The 23,852-nt window shown below is 42.6% G+C and overlaps 6 protein-coding genes across 11 annotated transcripts; 4 read left to right on the forward strand and 2 right to left on the reverse strand.

Moving 5' to 3' along the window:
- The first annotated feature begins 100 nt into the window (after positions 1-100).
- Positions 101-7,951, forward strand: LOC123320696 (vinculin). 4 transcript variants are annotated; one of them, XM_044908089.1, is made up of 19 exons: positions 101-385; positions 1,308-1,415; positions 1,490-1,672; positions 1,730-1,933; positions 1,996-2,295; positions 2,346-2,425; positions 2,478-2,708; positions 2,771-2,867; positions 3,032-3,395; positions 3,476-3,907; positions 3,966-4,057; positions 4,117-4,204; positions 4,294-4,326; positions 4,470-4,583; positions 4,719-4,772; positions 5,661-5,782; positions 5,838-5,967; positions 6,020-6,223; positions 6,386-7,951. In XM_044908089.1, exons 1-19 carry the CDS (start codon positions 329-331, stop codon positions 6,556-6,558), a joined length of 3,066 nt encoding a protein of 1,021 aa, XP_044764024.1. In that variant the 5' UTR covers positions 101-328; the 3' UTR covers positions 6,559-7,951. The 4 variants fall into 4 exon arrangements, with proteins under 4 accessions (XP_044764024.1, XP_044764025.1, XP_044764026.1 ...); XM_044908090.1 differs by lacking the exon at positions 4,719-4,772; XM_044908091.1 differs by lacking the exons at positions 4,470-4,583; positions 4,719-4,772 and having other exon boundaries at positions 102-385.
- A 45-nt stretch (positions 7,952-7,996) lies between these two features.
- LOC123320722 (phosphoglycerate kinase) lies at positions 7,997-17,703 on the reverse strand. Its single transcript, XM_044908126.1, has 8 exons — positions 17,565-17,703; positions 17,297-17,500; positions 16,978-17,243; positions 16,844-16,922; positions 16,653-16,791; positions 8,593-8,849; positions 8,321-8,421; positions 7,997-8,265 (listed from the first exon to the last, which is right to left on the reverse strand). The coding sequence occupies exons 1-8, from the start codon at positions 17,624-17,626 to the stop codon at positions 8,126-8,128; spliced, it is 1,248 nt and encodes a 415-aa protein (XP_044764061.1). The 5' UTR covers positions 17,627-17,703; the 3' UTR covers positions 7,997-8,125.
- Positions 8,857-11,365, forward strand: LOC123320713. The gene is made up of 6 exons (XM_044908113.1): positions 8,857-9,153; positions 9,211-9,450; positions 9,499-10,002; positions 10,055-10,553; positions 10,606-11,095; positions 11,150-11,365. Exons 1-5 carry the CDS (start codon positions 9,021-9,023, stop codon positions 10,826-10,828), a joined length of 1,599 nt encoding a protein of 532 aa, XP_044764048.1. The 5' UTR covers positions 8,857-9,020; the 3' UTR covers positions 10,829-11,095; positions 11,150-11,365.
- Positions 12,700-13,846, forward strand: LOC123320737. Its single transcript, XM_044908144.1, has 3 exons — positions 12,700-12,856; positions 12,909-13,647; positions 13,705-13,846. Exons 1-2 carry the CDS (start codon positions 12,841-12,843, stop codon positions 13,577-13,579), a joined length of 687 nt encoding a protein of 228 aa, XP_044764079.1. The 5' UTR covers positions 12,700-12,840; the 3' UTR covers positions 13,580-13,647; positions 13,705-13,846.
- Positions 17,704-17,960: 257 nt separating the features above from the next.
- Positions 17,961-21,879, forward strand: LOC123320698. Of its 2 annotated transcripts, XM_044908095.1 has the most exons (8): positions 17,961-18,210; positions 18,270-18,751; positions 18,808-19,008; positions 19,115-19,350; positions 19,439-19,524; positions 19,600-20,233; positions 20,316-20,607; positions 20,979-21,879. In XM_044908095.1, the coding sequence occupies exons 2-8, from the start codon at positions 18,299-18,301 to the stop codon at positions 21,684-21,686; spliced, it is 2,610 nt and encodes an 869-aa protein (XP_044764030.1). In that variant the 5' UTR covers positions 17,961-18,210; positions 18,270-18,298; the 3' UTR covers positions 21,687-21,879. The 2 variants fall into 2 exon arrangements, with proteins under 2 accessions (XP_044764030.1, XP_044764029.1); XM_044908094.1 differs by having other exon boundaries at positions 17,961-18,751.
- Positions 21,880-21,970: 91 nt separating this feature from the next.
- Positions 21,971-23,313, reverse strand: LOC123320735 (peroxisomal biogenesis factor 19). 2 transcript variants are annotated; one of them, XM_044908139.1, is made up of 5 exons: positions 23,150-23,313; positions 22,747-22,974; positions 22,490-22,686; positions 22,225-22,437; positions 21,971-22,162 (listed from the first exon to the last, which is right to left on the reverse strand). In XM_044908139.1, exons 1-5 carry the CDS (start codon positions 23,211-23,213, stop codon positions 22,082-22,084), a joined length of 783 nt encoding a protein of 260 aa, XP_044764074.1. In that variant the 5' UTR covers positions 23,214-23,313; the 3' UTR covers positions 21,971-22,081. The 2 variants fall into 2 exon arrangements, with proteins under 2 accessions (XP_044764074.1, XP_044764073.1); XM_044908138.1 differs by having other exon boundaries at positions 22,490-22,974.
- Positions 23,314-23,852: the final 539 nt, after the last annotated feature.

Below are 23,852 nucleotides of genomic sequence, written 5' to 3' on the forward strand. Positions count from 1 at the left end.
AAAGAAAATGCTTTCCAAAATTTGGTTGCAGTGTGTGGTCACAAGGTGGCGCCTGAGCAATTTTTCAGGTAGGGTAGGCAACAATCGTTTCATTTTTCAAGTCAGTTCTAAATTTAACCTTCTCGGACTGATTTGTCATATATCATTTTCCCAATATCCTTCTGTTTTTCATATCGGAACAAGTTTTGCAAATTTGAATACGGTTCTATCACGAATAAAAAGTGATTTCCATACATCGAATACCTTAGCGATCATCGAATTTATCGTAGTGCGGTTCGGAAAATTACTGTGGTGTTGTGTTTGAATTTTTTCCGATTTTCCTATAAATATGCCCGTGTTTCACACAAAGACAATCGAGTCTATTTTAGACCCAGTTGCACAACAGGTAACTCATATTTATTGTTCTACGACTTCATTTTCCATTAAGAACATGCATATAAATAAAGATGATCTTATTGCGTTAATTGATGTAGAAAATTGGGAGCCTTGGTTCTAAGACAGGAAGTGTAAATGAAGATAAGGGTATTCGTCATGCTACCTCAGAAACCCCATCCTGCTATTTCCAAAATTACATATTTTCTGAAGGTGTAGGCGTTGTCAAGCCCAATTTATGCGCTAAATTAAATGGAAATTTATTGGGTCGTAAATGTAACCCAGACATTGTTTACATTCGACACGTTTATTTTTAATCAAACTTCCAAACAATAATCGCACTTTGAATATTTTGAATACACATCGTCTTGCTTTATTGAAATTGAACGAATACTTCCATAATTATCCTCGCAATTGAATGATAACCGTTTGTTTACATTCGTTCCTTTCTCCTTATAAGGAAAATGTGAACTTATTTCAACCGATCGTTGGATTCAACCCACCGCATTTTATAGATTTATAAGTTGATTATGCGAACTTTTGACACCTACATGAACTACTTCTCGATCTATAGAAGGAGAGAGTTATTGGAAATTTTTTTCATTCATGATTTCCCAATCAGATGGAATGAGAATGATGAAAACTGAAATTTTAAAGCAGGAGATTCTCATGAACATGAATTTAGATTAAACTTTTCCATTCACAACAAAATTTATGTTCTTTCTTTGCTATTTGTCTATTTGAACGATAATAAGAAACCTAAACTTGAAATCAAGGTATTGGTGCCTTTTCTTGTTTTAATTCAAGATTATAATTGTGTACTCAGTTTTTGTGAAAATGAGGTGAGCCATAAATGAAATTTTTCCAAGTCTTCTGTTTTATTTGTGGAACTATGGAAGGAAATGCTTGTTCTGTTCACGCACATGTGTTTTTAGGTATCAAAATTGGTCATACTCCATGAAGAAGCTGAAGATGGGCTTCCAATGCCAGACCTTCAACAACCAGTCAGATCGGTTAGCAATGCAGTCCTTAATTTAGTGAAGGTGAGGTTAATTTAAACTTAATGGAAGTTAGCACTTTCCTTGCCAAATATTCCTTTAAAATTTATGGTTATTAGGTCGGTAGAGAGACAATAAACAGTTCAGATGATCAGATACTGAAGCAAGACATGCCAGGAGCTCTGGTTCGTGTAGAAAGATCATCTAAACTGCTGGAAGAAGCATCTAGAATGCTCAAAGATGATCCATACAGTTCACCAGCCAGGAAACGATTGATAGATGGAAGTGGGGGCATTTTACAGGTTTGTACGATGTTTGGGAAGGGTTTTGATGGGTATACTGATGATTTTTACTTTCAGGCTACCTCAGCCCTTTTGTTATGCTTCGATGAATCTGAAGTTAGGAAAATAATCAGGGAATGCCACAGGGTGTTGGATTACCTTGCCGTTGCTGAAGTTATCGAAACTTTGGACGAACTGGTACAGTTTTTGAGAGATCTGAGTCCTTGTCTGAGTAGGGTATCCAGAGAAGTCAGCGCCAGAGAGAAAGAGCTAACCCATCAGGTGAATTATTATATTATATATCAGCTCTGGTTAATGGTAATCAACGTTATTGGATTTTAAAGGTACATGCTGAGATCTTGGTACGTTGCTTGGAACAAATAAAAACCCTGGCCCCAATTTTGATCTGTTCGATGAAGATCTACATTCATATCGTCTCTCAAGGGGGTAAGGGGGCCGAAGAGGCTGCGGAGAATAGGAATTACCTGGCTATGAGGATGACGGATGAGATAAACGAGATTATTAGGGTACTCCAGCTGACGAGCTATGATGAAGAAACTTCGGAACTGGACAATTTGACTGTGCTGAAGAAATTGCAGAACGCTATTCAGAATAAAATCAACACCGCTAACGATTGGTTGCTGGTAAGTTTGGTTAATGGAAGTTTATACATAATATATACCTTTTTTTGTAGGATTCCAATGCGGTTAAGGGAGGAATTGGGGAAAAATCGGTTAGACAGATCATAGAAGACGCCCAGAAAGTTTCCCAGAGGTAATTGATTTTTATTGAATATTCGTAACTCCCAACTGATGTTATTTCCTAGATCTTTGCCCCACGATTCAAACGCAATCAACAAGCTGTGCTCCGAATTAACCACCATGACGGATGCCTTGTGCGAGCTAAGACAAGATGGCAAGGGTAACACGCCCCAAGCTGAATCGTTGGCCAGGGGCATCAGGGAGAAGTTGGGAGATTTACAGCAGGCCGTTCTCCATGCTGTCGTTGCAGTCGACAAGACGGGTCTGCAACAGACTGCTCATACCGTACAAGGAAGGTGAGTTTTTGCCTTAAAAAAAAAACAGGAAGGGTTTTCATGGTTTTAAATTCATCCGGCAGGTTGGAGCAAGCCAGGAAGTGGTTATCGAACCCCGGACAGGACGATAAAGGTTTGGGACAAAGGGCCATAGCCTTGATCGCTGAGGAGGGAAGGAAAGTGAGTATGGACTTGCTCTAAAGTCGAAAACTGGTTGAATTATATCAAAATAAGTACTCGATACATGTTTCTTAAGCTGAAAGGAGTAAACCGTAATTTTTACGTCAATCTTGACAGGACAGGAACCTGCGTTACCGACCTTACAGATTCCTTTTTTCCTTCAGGTCGCGAACGGCCTCCCGGGCGTGCAGAAATCCGAGGTGCTGCAGCTCTGCGACGAGGTGGAGGGCCTGTCCCATCAGCTGTCCGACCTGTGCGCCCAGGGCAGGGGAGACGGCCCCCAGGCCCACGAGCTCGCCCGCCGCCTGTCGCAGAAGCTGCACGAGCTGAAGGAGAAGATCAACCAGGCGGTGGTGAACAGGGTGGTGGAGGATTTCATCGACATCGTCACGCCCCTCAAGCAGTTCACGGAGGCGGTGCTGGCGCCGGAGGGCACCCCCAACAGGGACCAGAATTTCTCTGACAGGGCAGCGAACCTGCAGCAGTTCTCCAATAGGGCAGTGAAGACGGCCAAGATGGTGGCTGCCGGTGAGTTTGACGTTTATCAAACGTCAACTGTCGAAATTCCGTAGCCTGCTTGGTTGTTAAAGTGATTTGGTGGTTTTAAGGTGGTAGCGGGGGTAACAAGAAGCTGGCTGAGTCTCTTCAGAGCGCTGCCAACCAGGTGGAGAGCCTGACCCCCCAGTTGACCTCGGCGGGAAGCATCAGGATGAACTACCCCTCTTCCAAGGCAGCCGATGAGCACTTTGAGAACCTTAAGAATCAATATGCAGACACCCTGACCAAAGTTAGGAATCTCTGCGATGAAGCCACGGATTCAGCAGATTTCGTCAAGGCTTCAGAGGAACAGATGAGGAAGCACACTTTCCTCTGCGAGGAGGCCATTAAGAACAAGCAGCCCCAGAAGATGGTGGACAACACCTCGGCCATAGCTCGGCTGGCCAACAGGGTGCTACTGGTGGCCAAACAGGAGAGTGACAACTCTGAAGATCCCAATTTCATCGATGACGTGAACAGGGCCTCCGACAACCTGCAGAATTGTGAGTGTGTGGTTTTTGGTGCTCTTTTCTTGGATTTTAACCTCTATCGTGTTTGTAGGCGTACCACCGATGGTTCAGGACGCAAAATTGGTTGCCATTAACCCATCAGATGCTAACGCGGCTTCAAGATGGAGAGAATCGAATAAGATCGTAAGAAAATGTTACTTCTCAATTTTTTCTTCAACGTTGTGATGAATTTCATCTTCCAGTTGTTGAATGCGGTGGGAGATGTGCGTAAGGCTGTCCAGATAAACCCAGAACTACCCCCATTACCCGATATGAATTCCCTTCATTTGGGTAAGTTTAATTTATTCAAAGGTGAAGGATTAACTTTGTAACATATAAAAAAATTTATTCCAGTGTACATAATCGATTTTTTCTTACAGAGCCCCCTGCACATACATACTTTGTCGATAAAGGTACTAAATACAGCTTACGTAATCTTTTAATTTGGTGCGAAAAAAAATTGTAAAGTTAGATGATCTCGAGCCTTGTAAATTCGTCTTATCTCGCTGTAGATCTCTTAACGCTTGTAACTTAGCACTTGCCTAAAATTTTTTAGTGGGAGAATCGATGAGGAGAACGCCGACGCCTGGAGAAAGAAATTTGGGGACCCTGAGCCCCACTCAGCCCCACCAACAGGGCAGGGTTAGCCCTTTGCCCAAGTGGGCCAGAGGTACAGAAAGAATATTTTCAAATTTAAACATGAATACCGTGTGGTTTTCAATGTTCAGATCAAATCGTTGTTCAAAATTTATTTTCCTGTTTTTGTTTGTAGTTTAATTTACGTTTTTTTTTTTCTGCAAATTAGGGGAGAATTCAGATTTGCTCTGCCAAGAACTTTTACCGAATCAGAACGAAAGAGGTAATTTTGGAAAAAGAATCGTAGGAAGACGTTTTTGTTGGTTGTCGATGCAAAAATGTCTGGATCTACTGCATGTTAATACTTTTATAACTGTTATCATTGCTGGCTTTTTGCTAGGACGCTAACTGCTTACAGAAGGTTCAAATTATTAATTGGGATGTTTTTAAGGTTTGGTTTACTAATTTTTAATCATTTCATGCTTACTAAGGATGTTATAAATTTATTCCGGAGTATATATTGGAAGATGGTAATTTCTGTTTGATGTTGTTTTTTTTTTCTTTATCAGTTCGATTTGTTGGGCATTATCGCCAACGTTTTTCATAGCAGTGCCTGTTCAATAATACCAATGAGTCATTAGAACTACTTCAAGTTTTTAGTCCTTCTAAAGAACAAAACTGGTCATTAATGTTGATAAAACGTATCTTCCATGGACTTTATTTTAGAATACAGTGGAACTCCTCTAATTCAAACTTTTCTATCTCGAAGAATTCTATAATTTGAATATTATTCACAAACAAAGACGTTTTTACAACATGACTGTATATAACTATGATTTTTTTGGATATTTTTCGATAGTCACCGTTAGAGTAATTTTTCCCTCTATAAAACTAACCGTAGATGGAAATGTGATACATATTCTTGAAGAGCAACTCTTGGAGATTCGAGTTAGAGAACTTCCACTATATTTCGAAGAGTTCAGTAATAACCAGACTGCATGAAATTCACATAGTTTGCCCTGGAATCGGACGAAACGAGGAATAAACCAGGATTCCTCGAAAACCTGCTTTTTCTTCTCGATTCCACGCATAACATCAAATACTCGACTCATTTTGCACGGTTTTTCCCCCAAACCTGACCCCCGTTTCACCACCTTTTGTGTGTTATCAGATGAGGCGCCCCCCAGGCCCCCACTACCCAGGGACGGGGCCCCAGTGCGTCCACCTCCCCCTGAAACAGACGACGAAGACGACGTCTTCAAGCACGCTCCAAGTTCCAGCCAACCCATAATGGTAAGTTTGAGGTTTTCGTGTAAATCCCCAGATTTACCAATTTTTTTCTTTTAAGGTGGCTGCTCACAACCTACACAGGGAGGTGAGACAGTGGTCGGCTAAAGATAACGAACTCATCGCTGGTGCTAGAAGGATGGCCGTTCTGATGGCCAGGTTGTCGGAGCTGGTCCATAACGATGACAAGGGTGAGACATTTGATCTACTCACATATTGATTTTATTCGGTTGGTTTTTGTAGGGAGTAAGAGGGAGTTGATAGCCACCGCCAAGGCTATAGCGGATGCCAGTGCTGATGTCACTAGGATAGCTAAGCAATTAGCTAGAGAATGCACGGATAAGAGGATCCGTACTAACCTGCTGCAGGTATGCGAAAGAATACCCACCATCGCTACCCAGTTGAAGATTCTGAGCACCGTCAAGGCCACAATGTTGGGGGCCCAAGGTAAGAAATCTGTCAATTCGTTTATAAAATGCTTCTATACGTTTTGCAACTCGTTACACGCTTAGTGAGGAGGGGGATACCCTTTAAAGGTAAGATTTACCCCCTTTTTATGGTTCTCCACATCGTGGTAGTTCGATTTTCTCACCCCCTTGGTATTTTCAGGCTCCGAGGAGGACAGAGAGGCGACCGAAATGCTGGAGGGTAACGCGCAGAATCTCATGCAGAGCGTGAAGGAGACGGTGAGGGCGGCCGAGGGCGCAAGCGTGAAGATTCACGCGCAGACTCACGGCCGTCTGCGATGGGTCAGGAGGCAACCGTGGTACGCCTACGCCTAAGACCAGAGATCCGAACCAATTGAACATTTGCCATGTTTTCTATCTTAAGGTAGCGTTTTTTAGCTGTTTACAAGAATTGATTCAAAGTAAGGGATCATACTGGACCTTTGGGATTAAGGTCCGTAATATTATTGAACAATAACGTTGTTGGCTGATTGTTGAATGTTCAGTTGGTGCATTTTAGTTTTATTATCAATGTGTTCAGAGTTTGATGATTTTTTTATACGGTCTGGATTTTGATTCTACAGGTTGAAGGCTTTAAAAGCTTATTTATTTGAGTGCTTGCTTCGTCAGAGTTTAGATTATACGTTGTAATCACTTATCCGCAATAAAATTCAGTCGTAGACCGACTTCAACTTGTAGAACGACCGGTTTAAGAGCCTTGTTGATAAAAATATTTTACAGACTTAAACCAAGTACGTTTCCTAATTTAAGCCTTTCATAACATATCTGTGACATTAATTTTTAACGATTTGGTTTAATCAATAACTTTTTTGATGATTTTTTCGCGATATATTAAATGTACGAAATGTTAAAGAAGATAATAAGCTAGAAAAACATAGAGACTTAGAACTTGCCTTGCTATATTTTATAGAGATATTTTTATAAGCTTTACATATTCAGATGGAAGTGCAATAGGTGCCAAATTATGTTTTTTGAAGGGTCCGTAACGGCCACTTGAAATGTACAGGGTGGGCAAAATTCGTTGTCCACCAAGGGGATCTCAAGAACTATAAGAGCTAGAAGAAAAAGGAAAACACATTTTTGGAGCTTTTTTTTTTCAGATAAATGAAGAATGGTGATAACCGTGGCGTCCTACGATTCGTTGTTTTTGAGTTATTGGGAAAGAGTGAGATTTTGACGTTTGAAAAAAGTTCTCATAGCTTTTTCGTCTTTGAAGTTACAGATTTGAAACTTCCACCTTCTACAGGCACTTTTATACGTAGAATCTATTGAGAAAAGACAAATTCAATAAAAGTTCCTAATTATTCGAAAAAAGTGTCTGGAGAAGGTTCAAGCTTCAGATCGGTGACTTCGAAGACAAAAAAATTATTAGAACTTTTCGAAATCGGCCAAATCTTATTTTTTGCTTATATAACTTAAAAACCAAGAATTGTGGGAGGCAGATCACCTCGGTAGACTAAGAATTTTGCCCACCCTGTACTGTTTTTATCGAGGAACACCAATCGTTACGGTCCCATTTGTTTCAACGCTGTCTTTGAGAGGATCTAAATATTTGTTGGGACATGCTTTTTTATATACACATAAATATGTTTTAAATAGTTAATTGTCCGTTTTTATATTAATGATATTTACATGTATTTTATTTATATAAACGAATTGTAATTGGAGTGAAACTTATGTAATTTAACAAATAAATTAATATACAATACGTCACAAGTTTTTATTGGGACTTCCAGATTAAAAGGCTGATTGTAATTTTCACGATAATTTATTTCGAATCTTATATAATTTATTGTATTTCAAAATGATAAAGCTTTCAAATAAAATCTAACAGAAATTAACTAATAATTTAGGTAACAATTTCCTTTCGTTCCTTCACAGTCTAGGCAGGAGAGAGAGCAGCAACTCCGGGCAATTCTTTACCTTCCAACAGCTCCAAACTGGCCCCACCACCAGTGGAAACGTGGGACACCTTGTCTTCAGTATTCCATTTCGCGCAGCAAGTCGCTGTATCACCACCACCTTCAAGGAATTTTTTTAATCGGACTCTCGAAGTAATCAAGAATGAAAAACCTACCTATGATGGTTATACATCCCTTCTTGGTGGCCGCCACAACTTCATCCATGATGGACTTGGTACCCTTCGAGAAATTCTCGAACTCAAACACTCCAGCTGGCCTAAAACAGAACGAGAAGGAAATCAACCGAAGAACTTGTCCTACTATGGACTCCTGAAGGTTTATATTCTGTGTTCTGATACACTGTCAATAATCTTCTAGTGGTAGTAGGTGCATAACCTTCAAAATTCCATAGCCTGCTAGATGACGAGTTCTCAGAAAGGAAATTTACCCGTTCCACACGATGACCTTGGCCCTCTGGATGGGAACCTTGAACAGCTCGTTGGTTTTGGGCCCGACGTCCAAGCCCATCCAACCGTCGGGGATGCCGCACTTGCCATCCGCCTCGCCCACCTGCGCCTTCTCGTCGAACTTGTCGGCAGTTATGAAATCGACCGGTAGATGGATCTGCACGTTGTTCTTCTTGGCCTTGGCCATCAGGTTAGGCACGATCTTGGCGCCCTCTTCGTCGAACAGAGAATTGCCGATCTGCAAACAGTTCAAGATCAAGATATCTCAAGTTGACAGTTCGAAATTCCCAAACGTCATCCGTTTAAAAAAAAAACCAGCAATTCATGCAGAACATTTTCGATTAACGTAACACAAAATTTGAATTGAAGACCTTGAGAAATGGTATAAGAAGCTGATAAAGACGTAAAGATGCCCCTGTATTCGTACATACCGTATCTGGATCCGGACATCGACGAAAAGGAGAAAAAATCGTTTTCTGGTCATTTCCTAGACACCGACGAGGAATCGGACGCGCCGAAGCTAGAAGACGATGCCGCCAAACGTGAGTAAAAGGTGATCACCTTCTTCGAAGGACCAAAATTGTAAATGAACCTTCTAGTACCGAACAAGACGCCCGTGGACTCGTTCAAGAGGAAGGTGAACGAAAACCTGAAGAATTTCAATAACAAAATGACGGATCTGCTCCAAGACGGCTTGGGAGGCGTCGATAACATCTGTAAACAAGTGAAGGGTCTGATCCACCACGATACCAAGCAGGTTCACTCGGAAAAATTCATCGAGAAGTGCGCCAGAGGTGACGTGTACGATTGTACCGAGGAAAAAAAATACAACTCCCCAGGTAGACCCTTAAAAACCCTCAAAACCTCTTGTAACCCCCCTCTAACAGCCACAGATCCCTCCCAAGACACCCTATACTTCACCTGCCAGGAAAACGAGGAGAAAATACGAGAATTCCAACGTGGAGAAGGCAGCAACGCTTTCACCACCACCAAAGAACAAGACGACATCCCCCCAAAGAGGAAAGTACGCTCCAGACCCACCTCCAGAAGCCTCAGGTCCAAGAAGAGCGACCCGAAATGCAGCAAAACCAAGCTATCCTCCAAATCCTTCAACGCCACCCCCAAACCGTCGGACACCAAGAAGAGCGCGGAGAAGATCAAGTCCAAGACCAAGACGAAGGCCTCCAAGTCCAGATCGTTGACGCAGAAGGATTCGAAGCCGGTTGACGAGGCTAGAGCCAAAAAAAGACTGGGACAGATCGAGAGGGACTACCAGAAGGTGGTGGAGAACCTGGGGATGGTGGAACGGATGATGGCCTGCATCAACGAGAGGGTGGCCAGTCAGAAGTTGAAGGAGGACCTCACGTCCCAGGAGACCGTCAAGAGCGAAGGTTTGTTGCGATAACGCTCTTAACATAACCTGAAAATCCGATTATTTCGCAGAGAAGGGCTTGAAGATTAAGAAGAAGGCTACCAAACCGGCTAAAACCAAATCCACCACACAAGAAACTGGGGAGGAGTCAGTGTCGCAAACTGAACGAGAAGACGAACGTAGGGAAGAGGAAAAAAAGATGACCAAGGAGGTAACCCGACGTAAAGAAACAAATCAACAAGAAAAAATACCTAATAAAGAGATAACCATCGAGGGTCAAACTGACGCAAAGACTAACCATAAATCGGACCAGAACAAGACAGCGTTGATGAGCGAAAGCCTCCAAAACCCCAACAACCAAAACCTTTTCTTCCAAAACCCCCAGAAGAAGATCAAATTAAACGAGAGCCTAACAGACATAGACGCTCTTATCGACAACGCTGTCATGGAACTTGGAAGTCTCGTATACACAGACTTCGACGTCTCAACCAGCAGCTCGGACGCCAGCTTCAAGGCAACGAACGATGAAGGCGCCCAGATGAAATACGAAGAATGCAACTCCATCACCAGGTACCCCCATCGAAAAACCACCGATTCAACCTCACCCAACCACATTTTACAGCACGTCCACTAGCACCGACAGCGAGGCTGTGTTGCTGGGGGAAGATTCTGAGAAATTCGAGATATCCAGGTCCTTCCAGGAGCTCAAGGATTCATACGTGCAGAAGATCAAGCAGGACACCACCGGGAAAACGAAGAAGAATAAACCCAAGGGTAAGTTATGGGTTAAACTGGATTGGATAACCCCAAGACTCGATTTCAGTCCAGAAGAAGAGCTCTTTTGATCAGCTGCATGAAGAGATCTTCAACGATTCCAGCTGGAACAGGCTGGATCCTTCATCCTTCGAGGGTACCTTCTTGAAGGACAACAGCAGCGACCAAGAGACTGGGACAAACTGGAACCCAGAGGACAAGCTTGCGGAGCCTAAGAACGATCAGGATTTCGCTGTGTTGGAAGCGTTGCTCCACCCCAAAACCGAGAAGGTGCAGAAGGAACCGGTCACCGAAGAAATCATCACGATATCGCTGCCATCCGACAAGGAATCCAAGAGGTGAAGAAACGTCCCTTTTAAGAGGCCACATGGGCATTGATGGTTCTTTTACAGCTCCAAGAAAACCAGGGATTTCGTATCGAATATACGCAAAGTCGACACAGAGCACTTGGACGAAGAGACCCTACAGATAACTGTAACATTGACTGGGGACGAAGAAAAGACCGAGAAACCGAGGGAAATCTCAGATACCGAGGAGAATTTCGAGGCCAATCGCAGGCAAGAGAGGTCGCTGAGGAAGCAACAGAAGAAGAAGAGCAAAGACAAGAAGATGGCCACGAAGGAAACTGGTAAAACGGAGAAGGTTACCACCCATTCGGTCAAAACGCCCAAGGAAATCCAACTTGAGGACGATATCACGACGGTGGAGGTGTTCAAGAGGGAGAGTACCGAAGATACCACGGGGGACACCCCCAAAACCAAGCCCAAATTCAAGAAGAAACCCAAGAAACTCCCCCAATCAACCGATACGGTCGAAGTAGGACCCAAAGACTTCACCGAGATAAAAAAGATGGAGAGCAACTTCAGCGTGTGCTCCAGCTACTCCAGCACCACCAGTTTCGACGATACCATCGTGTGGTCGAAGGAAGACCATACAAAACCCATAGATCCAATGAGACAAGTATCCATACAATGCAAGAAGTTAATAGGAGACTTAATGGTGGAAGAAGACACGATCAGTCTGGATAAAGTAAGCTCCAAACCTTCCCTCAACCCAACTCCACCGTGTCTTTTCCAGATGCTGGACGGGTATTTCAACACCCCCTTGATCCGAACCCTGGCCGGTCGACCGAAGAGACCTAGATCCGTGAGGATACACACCCCAATCCAAGACCCGGACCTGAGGTCCATAGTACCGGAGGTACATCGTAAAAAAGCCATATCGGACCTTCACGAACGCATGGAGTACCAGATAAGACAGACGGACAGCTTCGACGGCTTCCTGACCCTCATGAACAAGACCAGGAGTAACCGAAAACCTCCCTTAGCCTACCAAACCTCTAAATCCACGCGTTTCAGGAAAAGCCCTGATAAAACAAGCCGAGAGGCAGGACCACAACTTCAGGTGCCACATGAAGACGTGCTTCCGGAAGAGGTACCCTTTCAAGGTGGTGACGGCGTCCGTACCACCCGCCTTCGACAGCAAAACCAAGGAGAAGAAGGACCCGGAGAAGAAGTTCATCAACAGCCTGTGGTTCTCGCCCAAGGACTTCAAATTGAGGAGGAACAGCAGGATATTCAACAGGAAGAGGATGGAGATGTACTGCCAGAGTCTGCACAAGGGTCCCATGGTGCCGCGGTGTAAATGCGCAGACGCGTCGTCCAGGGAAGCAAAGAGGAGCGAGAAAGGTCGGAGATTCCAACAGTTCGTCCAACAATTCAACCTGATCGTTAATTTCTTGTACAGCTTCAAACTACAGCATCTTGGTACGTAGCGGGACTCCGTTAGGTCGAAGACCCAACACTCCAAGACGCTGGATCCAACTTAGACCTCCGACAGCGGGAAGCGGCAACACCCATCGTCCACGGCTGCATCACTGCGATATACTGGACGACCTAACGCTCAAAGACCTGGCACCCTTCAACGCCGAATACCCGAGGAACGATGAGAGACACATTCAAGAGGGTCTGCAGGGGAGCCTCTTGTACAAATTGGCCTGCGGGGGGCACAAAGGCGACGCAGACGGGACCCTGATGGAACTCATAGCCCCCAAGCTGAGCTGCACCCAGACGGACTGCAAGATATGCAAGACGAAATCGGTATATCGACCTCTCAACCCTAGAAACCCTCCCTACATCCCCTTTCTTCCAGAAGACCGACAAGAAACCGCCGAAGAAACTCAGAAAGAAGCCTGGAGACGAACCTCTCCTAGCCTCCTCCAAGACCAACGAACTCCAGAACCTATCGCCCAAAGCTGCCGCCCAACTGCTGATCCAGAACATCGGCGAGATAAAATCGAAGAAGAGCTCGACCAAGTCGCAGGTCAGCGAGAAGAACCTCAACCGGTACAGGGACGCGAAGGGCAAGCGCAAGAACTCCAGGAAGACGCTGGCGCAGGACTCCAGGCTGGCCATACACCAGCGACTGGAGGAGAACTTGGTCAAGAAGATATTCAACAACAACAACAACCACCACGTACCTCCCATGGACTTCGTGACCAAACAGGCCGCGGTCCAGAAGCTGGTGCCGTTCAAGGATCAGTTCCAGAGGGCCCTGAAAGCGCCGGAACTGTACCCGAGGCCCAAGAGGTCCAACGTCACGCGGCTGTTCCCGTACATCAACGATCCGGACAACAAGGTCTTCCAGAACATCACCGTGTTGCCCGTGAAGGTCTTTTACGATTTCGAGCCGCTGAAGGACACGTCGGAGAAGAAACTGGAGGAAATGGACCATGTGGAAGGGTCCAGGACCAAGCAGGGGAACCCCCCGGTCAACATAACCTCTTTGTCGGAGACGGACGAGTTGGAGGTGTCGACAGTTGAACGTCCAAGACCTTCGACGGCCGGCGATAAGAATTCCAAGAAGAAGATGGCTGGTAAAAGACGCACAGGTCGATCAAGGTCAAAATATCCACCCATATCCACTAATATAGAACGAAACGTTTCAGGTACCCCCAAAAGTCCAATCTACGGCTCAAGACAAAGCCCTAATAAATACGCAAATCTACCTCCAAGCCCCATGGGGCAACCCATCGATGTGACCCTGACTCGGAAGAGCAAAGAGATCCTCTGCGTCAACCAGGACCCTTGCAGGACACCCCTGAGACGGCAGAGGTTCAAAAGATCGAGCAGCCTAGGAAAATCCACCGAAAGCGACAACCCAGGTTAAACCTCGTAAAAAAAATCGACAACTGGATAAATTGATTCCTCTTACAGTCAGCCAGTACTCGATCAAGAAACCCGGCAACCCCACCCCTTGGAAGCCAGCCTCTAGGAGACCAAGGACGCCGAAAACCCCACCGGTACCCAGATCCCCCATCAGTATACGATCCAAGGAGTGGACGCCTTCGAAAACCAGGATTTCTCCAAGACAAAACTTCAAAAACCGCGAGACATCCTCGGATAGCTCCAGATTGCCGAGGGAGACCAAAGACCAACCCCAGATGCAGGTGCTGGTCAACAAGGAGAAGAAGTTGAGGTTCGAGGTGAACCCCACGAGGACCTTCTACGACGTCGACATGACCGAGAAAAGGCCCCAAGTAGCTAGAGGTAAGACAACCGGGAGTAAAACAACAATTCCAACAGAAAGTTTGGTTCCAGCTCCCATACAAAGATGCCGACCGCTGAGTCCCAGCCAAAAGGTGATGGTGGACCATCTGCACATGCTCAGACAAAGAAACACGAAGCTCCAAGGGAACATACAGAAGGCCATCAACATAATCGAGGAGAAGATGGTGGACGTGTTGTCTACCAACGACCAGAGCTACAAGAAGAGGACCATCGACAGGATGGAGAAGGAGATCAACAAGGTGCTCAGGATGATTAACGAGCAAAACTGCAGGAACGTCGTCGAAGCTTCTAACACCAGCCTACAAAGAACCACCTTCAAAGATGACGGGTTAGAAGAGGCTGAGGTTGACCTTATCCAAAATGTTTCCAGCCCGACCAAGGCTCTGACAACCCCCGCGCAAGCTGTCAAAATGCCGAAACCGCCGAGGAAACGTTCCATATCGAGGGTCCTGAAGTTCCACAGCAGACCCAGCACGGTGGAGGAAGAGAGGAGTAACGATTTCGCCGAAGAGGCACAGCTGTTCAGGATAAACGAAGGGATGGCCGACGACGAGGTGGAAGGGCGTATCTACGAGTCTCAACTCGAAAACAAGGACCCTGAAGAGTTGGAGACCAAGAACAAGTGAGGTTAACGATCTCCCCCAGCTTAAACTAACCCTTAAACCCCACAGACGCGTCGAGCTGTATCCCTCTCCAATTGAGGTGGACGAAACGCCACTCTGCCCCGTCCTAAGATGCCCCACCCCCAAAGCCTCCCTCGCCGACTTGAGCAGGAAGACCAAGAAGGTCATGAGGAAGATGTCCAGAGAGGCCTTCGGTAAATTCGCCGACGTGGTCAAGACCAAAACCAGACTGATCATAGACATGACGGAACGCATCGACATGGAGGACGCTAACCTACTACCAAGCCCCAAAGTGGCCTCAGCTATACCAGGTAACTTAACCAGCGTCCAAACCTCAACTCCCCAACTTCAACAGCACCTTATTCAAGCCATCCTGGCCCGTTCCAAACTGCCGGTCATCACCACCATCCACCAGCCCAGGGCAGCCGATCTGATGAGCACCACAGTCTCCTCCATAGTCAGCGTGCATCCCTCCCCCTTCGAGAACACGTTGAACGCAAGCGCGGACGCGCTCAGCGCCGCCACAACGGAGATATCGGAGTTCGCCAACGGCTGCGCAGAGCGCAGCATCACCAGCTTCAGCGAATCGTCGAGCTACACGTGGCGGAAGTTCGAACAGTGGTGAGTGGACACCCTAACACCTTAAAACCGGATATAACCTATTTTGCGCAGCTCCCAACCGATGGAACTGGAATGTTCGACCTGCTCCCTGCAGAGGAAGATTTCCCACGATCTGACGCCGTTCATGAGGGCCCTGAACAACCTGAAGGCCGGCAGGCTGTTCGAGAAGCGTCACCATCTGTTGCCCATCGAAGAGACGTCGCCCAACTTCAGGAAACTGATGGGTTTCCTGGAGGGGCTCTCGAAGGTGAAGGAGACCTTCAATCAGACCACCACGAGGGACCAGCTGGTCTGGAACCCGGAGAAGAGGTGTAGCTTTCACAATTCCATAGCTGGCTTCAGGAAACTGAGGTTCAGGAAGAATACGAAGGCCATTTCTGGTGAGTTCTAAGGTCTAAGAGTCCAAATGTTAACAGATCATTTACAGAGCATTCCATTGTCCAAACTACTGCATCCAGCTTTTCCGAACTTATTTCCCACATGAAAATCGAGGAAAAACCATCAGAGACTAACATCTCGATAGTGGAATCGAAGAAAGAAGAGGGTGAAAATAAGGAACAGGAAGAACAAACACAAATTGATAAACCTACATATGCTCCGAAGGAAAAAGAAGCTAAATTAGATCATAAGAGTGTAAAACTGGTATTTTCAGAAGTGCAACTTATATCAATCTCCAACAACAAAAATTCATTGAAAAGGAATAAAAAGAAAACGGTGGTAGACTTAGATTATGAAGAAAATCTATTGACGCTGAAGGATGACAGATATTCGATTTTCCTGAAATTTTTTTATCTTATTTTTTATACCCTGGTGTACTTTTGTATGACAGCAATGAATTTCTCTTGCTAGTATCTAATCGTTACAGAAAATTATCAATAATATAGAAGTGTAATGTCAATAAATTCAAGTAAGAATTGTTAAATGTTGTTTAACTCTATTAATGGCGAAAAAACAACAATATTTCAAGTAGCTCAAGATTAAATCTTACATTTTTGATCTTTTCAAAAATAAAAAAGGTTTTTTCACCATAAATAGAATACCAAAAGTGTTACTAAGTAAAATAGAAAAGAAAGTAAACTCACTTTCATATTCTCTGTAACTTTGAGGAATGTATATGCCATACCACCTCCGATAATCATCTCGTTCACTTTATCCAACAAATTCTCAATCAACTGAATTTTATCAGCAACTTTAGCTCCACCAAGTATAGCAAGGAATGGTCTACAATTGTTAGAATTTACAGTAAATACATACAAACACACATAATACTAACCTTTCAGGATTTGTTAAAGCTTTTGCGAAATAAGTTAATTCTTTCTTCAACAAGAAACCAGCACATCTTTGCTCATATCCTAAAACCCAGGTTTCAAGATAAAATTTCATAAAATAAGGATCTGAAGAACCAACCTTCCCCCATCATTGAAGAATGAGCACGATGGGCAGTGCCAAAAGCATCATTCACATAGATGTCACCCAATTTTCTCAAACTTTCCCTGAAAGCCTTCACTTTGGCAGGATCGGCTTTGATTTTCTTACCAGCCGAATCAACGCCCTTTCCTTCTTCTTCGACATGATAACGAAGATTCTCTAGAAGTATTACTGAACCGGCAACAGGATTGGCACATGCACTCTCAACTTCTGGACCGACGCAGTCTTTCAAAAAAATAACATCTCTGAAAATATTACTCAATTAGTCGCTTGACAACTTTTTCATTGGGATACCAACTTGTTGAGTAATTTCTTCAATTCGTCAGCAACCGGTTGCAGGGAGTACTTGGGAATTGCTGAACCGTCAGGCCTTCCCAAATGAGAGCCAAGAACAACACTTTTCGCTTCATTATCTAGAGCATATTTGATAGTATCTAACGCAGCAACAATTCTTTGATTATTAGTTATAACACCATCCTTCAAAGGAACATTGAAATCAACTCTGAAAATTTATTAAAATGCTTCTTTTAATGAAGGTGAATAAATTAAAGGAGTTGGGAGCTTACCTCATGAAAATTCGCTTTCCCTTGATATCTACTTTATCAATTGATAATTTGTTTAATGCCATAGTGGAAGAATATTATCCGTTTTTTAAATTTGCAAAAAAAATTTTTTAAATGTCAGATAGAGGTCGAATTTGAAATCTTGATCATAGAAGTACTTAATTATGGAAGTTGACTCAGATTTTTCATCCCATTGTTATCGGGATAATAAATATAATTTATTCTCTTTTTAGGAAAGTTTTAGAAAAGGAATAAAATAGTAATAAGTTTCACTGTTCTATATTGTTTCACGAATTCTTGAGAAAAAGAGGAAAAACTCTAAATAAGAAAAACAAAATAAGTTATGAAAGAAAAAGAAAATCTGACAGTTGTCTGTGAACGATTGATAGGTTAGTTTTGTTACAAGGCAAATGGCGTTGTTTATAGTTTCTCTTGAATGTTGTGCTTCTTAAACCTTAGTGCTTCGCTTGTGTTATAACTATTTCGTCAATAAAATCAGGATATAATTGTGTTGTGTGCAGTTACTCCATTACAGTGCTGTAGCTATCGAGACGTATAATTCATCTCTAATAATCGGGGAGAATACCAAGTTTACTTTCTATACGAAACATTGTACACTTCTTCCGATTCTAGTGGTATACAGTTAATGGTACGTTCTTGAAAAACAGGCAGTTTCTAGAAAAATGCTGAGTACCCTAATTTTCGCAGAAAATCTCGCCTCATTCGATGCAGTGAATATGGAATCTGAATCAAGCAATAATATGGCTGTGTCTGGTATTGAGAAAGGAAAAGAGTCCGAGGAAATGATGGAAGACGATACGAATTCTCAAGAACAAAATTCATCTTTGGATATACCTTTGATTACTGATACACCAACCAATATTTCATTTTCTGATGCACCAGACAACACATTATCTCATACTGCTACGAATCCCTTGACTTTTGATACAGAACCCGATTTCTTGATTCCTGATACCCAAAACAATCCCTCGATTACTGATCCACCTACAAATTCTTCGTTTTCCGATACACTAACCAATACTTCAGTTCCTGATGCACCACCTCATCTATCGTTTTCCACTACACAAACCAGTACAATTATGTCTGATACAATAAACACTGCACCAGTTTCTGATACTAATTCAGCTATTAAATCTTTCTGTGAAGTTGAAGAATTGATAGAGCAGTTGGTAAGTCATTTGAGAAATATCATTAACGGTGGGGTGTTCAACATTTTTGTTTTTAGCATTCTGATGAACCTTTCAAAGTTGATGAGAAAATCCAGCCAGATGAGACAAAATCAGAATGTTCGTCTCCTCCGTCAGTTAAAAATGGTTCAGTCAATGATGAGACCCTACTAACTGAATCAAGTGAAGGAATTGGGGAATTGAACAATCGCTGTAAAGAGGTTCTAAGATCATACAACGGAGTTCGTAAGGATAATAAGGTAAGTCCTTCACCATTATGGATATGATGGTTATTATTTGCAGTTTATGTATTTATCTTTGAATTGTAGAGTTGTCAGTTTTATCACAATTTTGTCAAATTTTTAGGAGGATCTAGGAAGAGGGTTAGAATTCATCGATAGAAACTTGATGAACATGAATTTCAGAGTGTCTGACACTGAATATGTAATAAAGGAGTGTCAATTGAATTTTTCTCGTGTGAAAAAAGGGGTTAGGGAGGATTATAATGAAGAATCTGGTACTATAGTAATTACTAAAGATAAAGTACAGTGTGATGACGAACGTATTCATAAATTTCTTCAGGAAGGCTTGCGTTCTTACAGGTAAGATTCCATTATACAGATCGTTGAACTACAATTTATGTGATATTACACATTTTTATGTTTGGTGCTAACGATATGTTTCTTTCAGAGTGAGGCTAATGAAGGAACTGAATACTGAAAGAGAAATAGAATATGTGTCTGTGGGAAGTCCATCTCCTTCTGAATCAAGCAAAAGTAAGTTAATATCCTCTCTATTTATGAATGAATCGACATCAATCTGAGTGTATTAACGTAAAGGTTTTTTTCAAGCTGTATCCAAACCGCCAATTATGGAAACTGTGGTGGAACCACCACATCAAGCCCCAGCGCTGGCACCAGGAAACGGCAAACTTCTCCAGGTAGCCGTACAGGAGTTACCCTCGCACCTCGTCAAGCAGATCCAGTACAGATCCAGGGGACCCAACAATCAGACTGCCTTGTCCGATTCGGACTCGGTGGAGAATCCAACACCAACCATCAACGGAATGAAAACCGTTCCTCTCAAGATTCCCCCGTCAAACAAGATAGCCGGCCACTTATTTGTATCCCTGCAAGTCCAGTCGAACTTCCTGTATTATTACTCGAAGGAGAAAACTTTGGATCAGATTTTGGCCGCGACCAATAGTTCCCCCACCAGTTTGGCGTCGGCACTCTTGGCATCGGAGACTGTCAGACTAGGCCCTCCGAGTAATTCATCAGTGCACAGTGGTTCCTCTGTTATCTCTACCTCGCCGGGGAACAAGAAGCCGAACAGTGTCTCCACTCCCAATAGGAATTCTTCGAAGAAAGATACTTTATCTTTGATGGATTCACCGATTCTTGGTCGTACTCCAGAGAAGAAGAAGATTGCCTCTCGGTTCGACGAGTACGAAGACAACAATGGTTATAAGAACAGGGGCCATGTGTGAGTGTTTTAAAGTTTTGTGGAAGAAACTGAGAAAAAAAGTTGTAAAAATGAATAATTATTGACGGATTTTTTTTTCCAGTTGCGAATGTTGGTGTAGTAAAGTTATACAGAAGGAGCGAGTAGAAGCTCAGCCGGAGGTTGAAGAGACGAGGGAGATAAAGACCATCAACATAATGGTGGACTGCGACGATTGCGGTAAAACGTTCAAGGACGGAACCAATCACAAATGTTCAAAAAAGAAGGGAAACAGATCGGAAGAGAAGGTTCTCGTTTGCGAAATATGCCAAAGGACGTTTTCCAGACAGGCTCACTTGTCCAATCATATGAGGTCGCACAAGGACTATTTGAAGGCTACGGTTAAATGCGAATTGGTGAGTTGAACATTACCTGAAATTATACGCAGAACTACAAAGGCCATAAAAAGTTTTCTTCCTTCTATGAGTCGAAATTTTACTACCCACCCCTATCTGTGGTCTCGCTTATGTCAAATTAATGTTGATCCGTCAAACGGGGGATTATTCTGTGACCGCGAATTTGTTTACATTTTCGTTTGAAAATCTCGATTTTCCGGAGCTTTTTTTGGTAATTTCAGATCTGACTGCAGGTCCGAAATTACTGTGTATCGATTTAACTCCGAGAATTTTCTACATAAGAATTGAAGAACAATGTTTTACTATCGATTTGATAATTTTCAAAGTGAAAAACTTGTAGTACAGTCCGTAATCGAAATTTCCGATTCCAGTGCAACAGGAGGTTCCAGAAAAAGGGAGAATTCGCCAAGCACAAGGCGGAATGCCACCCGGAAACCGTCAAAGAATACTCCTGCGACGAATGCGGTCAACTATTCCAAACCCAAAAAAAACTGACCATGCACAAAAGGACCCACGAGGCGGAGAGCGATTCCGAGATGGACGTGAGATGCGTCCATTGCAACGGTAGTTACCCCGTACATTATTACAGAACGCGCCACCTGAAAGAATGCACCGAGAACAACCCGCAGAACAACAACTCCAGGACGAATGGCTCGATCGAAGTCACCATGAGGAAACCAGTGGCTATAAGGAGCGGGCCCCTCTTGCACGACGATTCAGATTCCAGCGAAGACGATTACATGGAGGTGCAGATGCTGGAGGAGCACTGTGTGAAGTTGAACAAAAACACAGGGACCGATTCGGAGGAAAGCATAATGTTGCCCAAATACAAGGCTCCGATGACGAAGAAACGAAGGTTTATGAATTTGGACGCACCGAGTACGGATAGCGAGGCGGATGAGCCCCCAAGGAAATACTCTGCGCTCAGGAGCAGGCTTAGGGGAACTTCGAGTGGGGAAGAATCGGAATATATTGGAGAGGAAGAGATTTATTATATGGAGGAAGACGAAGAAGAAGATGAGGATTATGGACGAAATAACGTGGATGTTGAAGATATGGCGGATTACGAATCTGCATAGTTTGAACCGTAATCGGGATCCTTAGAGAAGAATTTGTATTTTTCAGACGGTTTGTACATATTCTTGATTTGGGCTTTCTGAAGAATGCTGTAAATAATCAGTTTTATGTAATTATCGAATTTTTATAGAATTATCAGTAGATAATCCAGTGGAATATTTTCTTATCAATTTTAAATTAAAGTTATTGAAAATATTTTGGACCTTTCCCATTTCCTCACACTTTTTTCCCAACTAGACCTCCAAATAAAGAGGAAACTTGAAAATAATTAAATAAAACCATGATAAATTTGAAAAAATTCCTTCAAATCATTTTCTTGCTTCACTATCTCTTACACAAGCCAACACTAATCATAAATTATACACTAGTATTCAAAATTATATTATTTCCACTGCCGTTACATAACAACGCAATTTTTTGGATCCACCTGATTCACTTCCCCCACCAACTCAACTGGCGGCTGACCGTAATCTTGAAGCTGAAAATAACATAACATAAACACCATAAAACTAAATCGTAAATTGGAAATGTTAGACTTACCTTAATCATAAGTTCAAGCACCTCTTCGTATCTCTTATTTTTGACATCGTTACTGTCTGAATCTTGCTCTTTCTCCAAAATACCACAAACTTGAGATATCAATTTTTCTTGTGTTTCGTACCTCCGATAATCTTCCGCACTGATTTTTTCCTTATTATTCTTCAACCAATCTGGGAACTGATCCAAGATCTCCTTCAAAGCAGGATGAAGCACCTGTAAAAAACGATGTCTAAAATTGTTGCAACATATTTCATGTGAATTTCACCTCTTTGGACAGTAAACATTGCATCATATTCTGATTGAAGGACGAGAAAAATGCATTAGGATCACCTCCGGCCATCACATCGTTCAGTTTACTCTTATCCAAGCCCTGAGTGAGCTCTTGTACAGCCTGCGAGATTGTTTCTTCAAAATCCGGGAACATTTCTCCCCCATCTTGGTTTAAAAACACTTGGCCGCTAGCTGAAAGGGTTCCAGTATCACTTGGAGCAGTTCTTGGGGTACTGAAGGATTTAGTTTTACCAGCTATTTGCTTGATTGCATCGCCGATATCCTTTTCGGACATTGATGGTGCTCCCGGACTGAACATTTTCATCATATCCGAATTGTAACATTGAGTTAGTGTTTTTATAAGTTCTTCGTTCCATTCACCTTCCAAATTTTCATCTTCCTCCTCTTCCTTAGTGCTGCTCGAAGCAGATTTTGCATTGTCTTTTTTGTCCTGGGAGCTGGAGAAATCCTTGAGAGCACCTGAATCAAATTAAATTCCCTTAGAGAAAGGAAAGTATGAATGATAGCTCATATTAGGCATTTATGTGATGGTGCAATGAGATGATGAATTCTACACATAAAAGTGCATACATAATGGGAGTTTTAACTTGAAGAAAAGTTCCAATTATGTAACATTCATAAAATCTAATCTTACTATCTAATAAGTCGGACAATTCTTTGTCCTCATTAGAATTGGTTACTTCTGGATTTTCAGCCATTTCCAATTCTTCTCTGTATTAAAATTTATTTGTCTTGTGTTATTAATTATTAATTGTAGGTTACACTTCTGTCAATCATTGATATGGGGTAACGTTGCCATATCGAAGAATTTCAGAAAAATTTTTCAAACGTCACTTGAAATGAATAATAATAATGAGCAATTTATTATAATTTAATGTGTATGCGACATCGACTGAGTATATTATTTATTTTTTCATTATAAATATTTGAATATCAAAAGGATATAAAGCATACTCTTCACAAGTGACCCCTTGTTAGATTCATATCAAGAAATTCAACGAAATTTTTCCAAATCTGGCAACATCCCTTATCCTTATCTGTCAATTTGAAAGGTTTCAACGTGTCAATTTGGTTTCAGTTGCAGCATCTATTGGAATTTTGGGGTACTATTCTTCAGGGAATAGAGATATCTATACTCATATTCAAATCTTGAATTTTCAAAATAGTAATGCAAAAATAGTTTTATGCAATTTGTTCTGATTTATGTATCGAAAAAATCGATATTTTCGGTCAAATTATTTATATTACCGTAATTTCACCACCTATATTATTATGTAGTCTGATCGGTTGACATGCAGTATATCGATTTTCAATATCTCCTTACCGTTGAAGATGTA

This window comes from Coccinella septempunctata, chromosome 9, assembly GCF_907165205.1.
Source record: "Coccinella septempunctata chromosome 9, icCocSept1.1, whole genome shotgun sequence".
NCBI lineage: Eukaryota > Metazoa > Arthropoda > Insecta > Coleoptera > Coccinellidae > Coccinella > Coccinella septempunctata.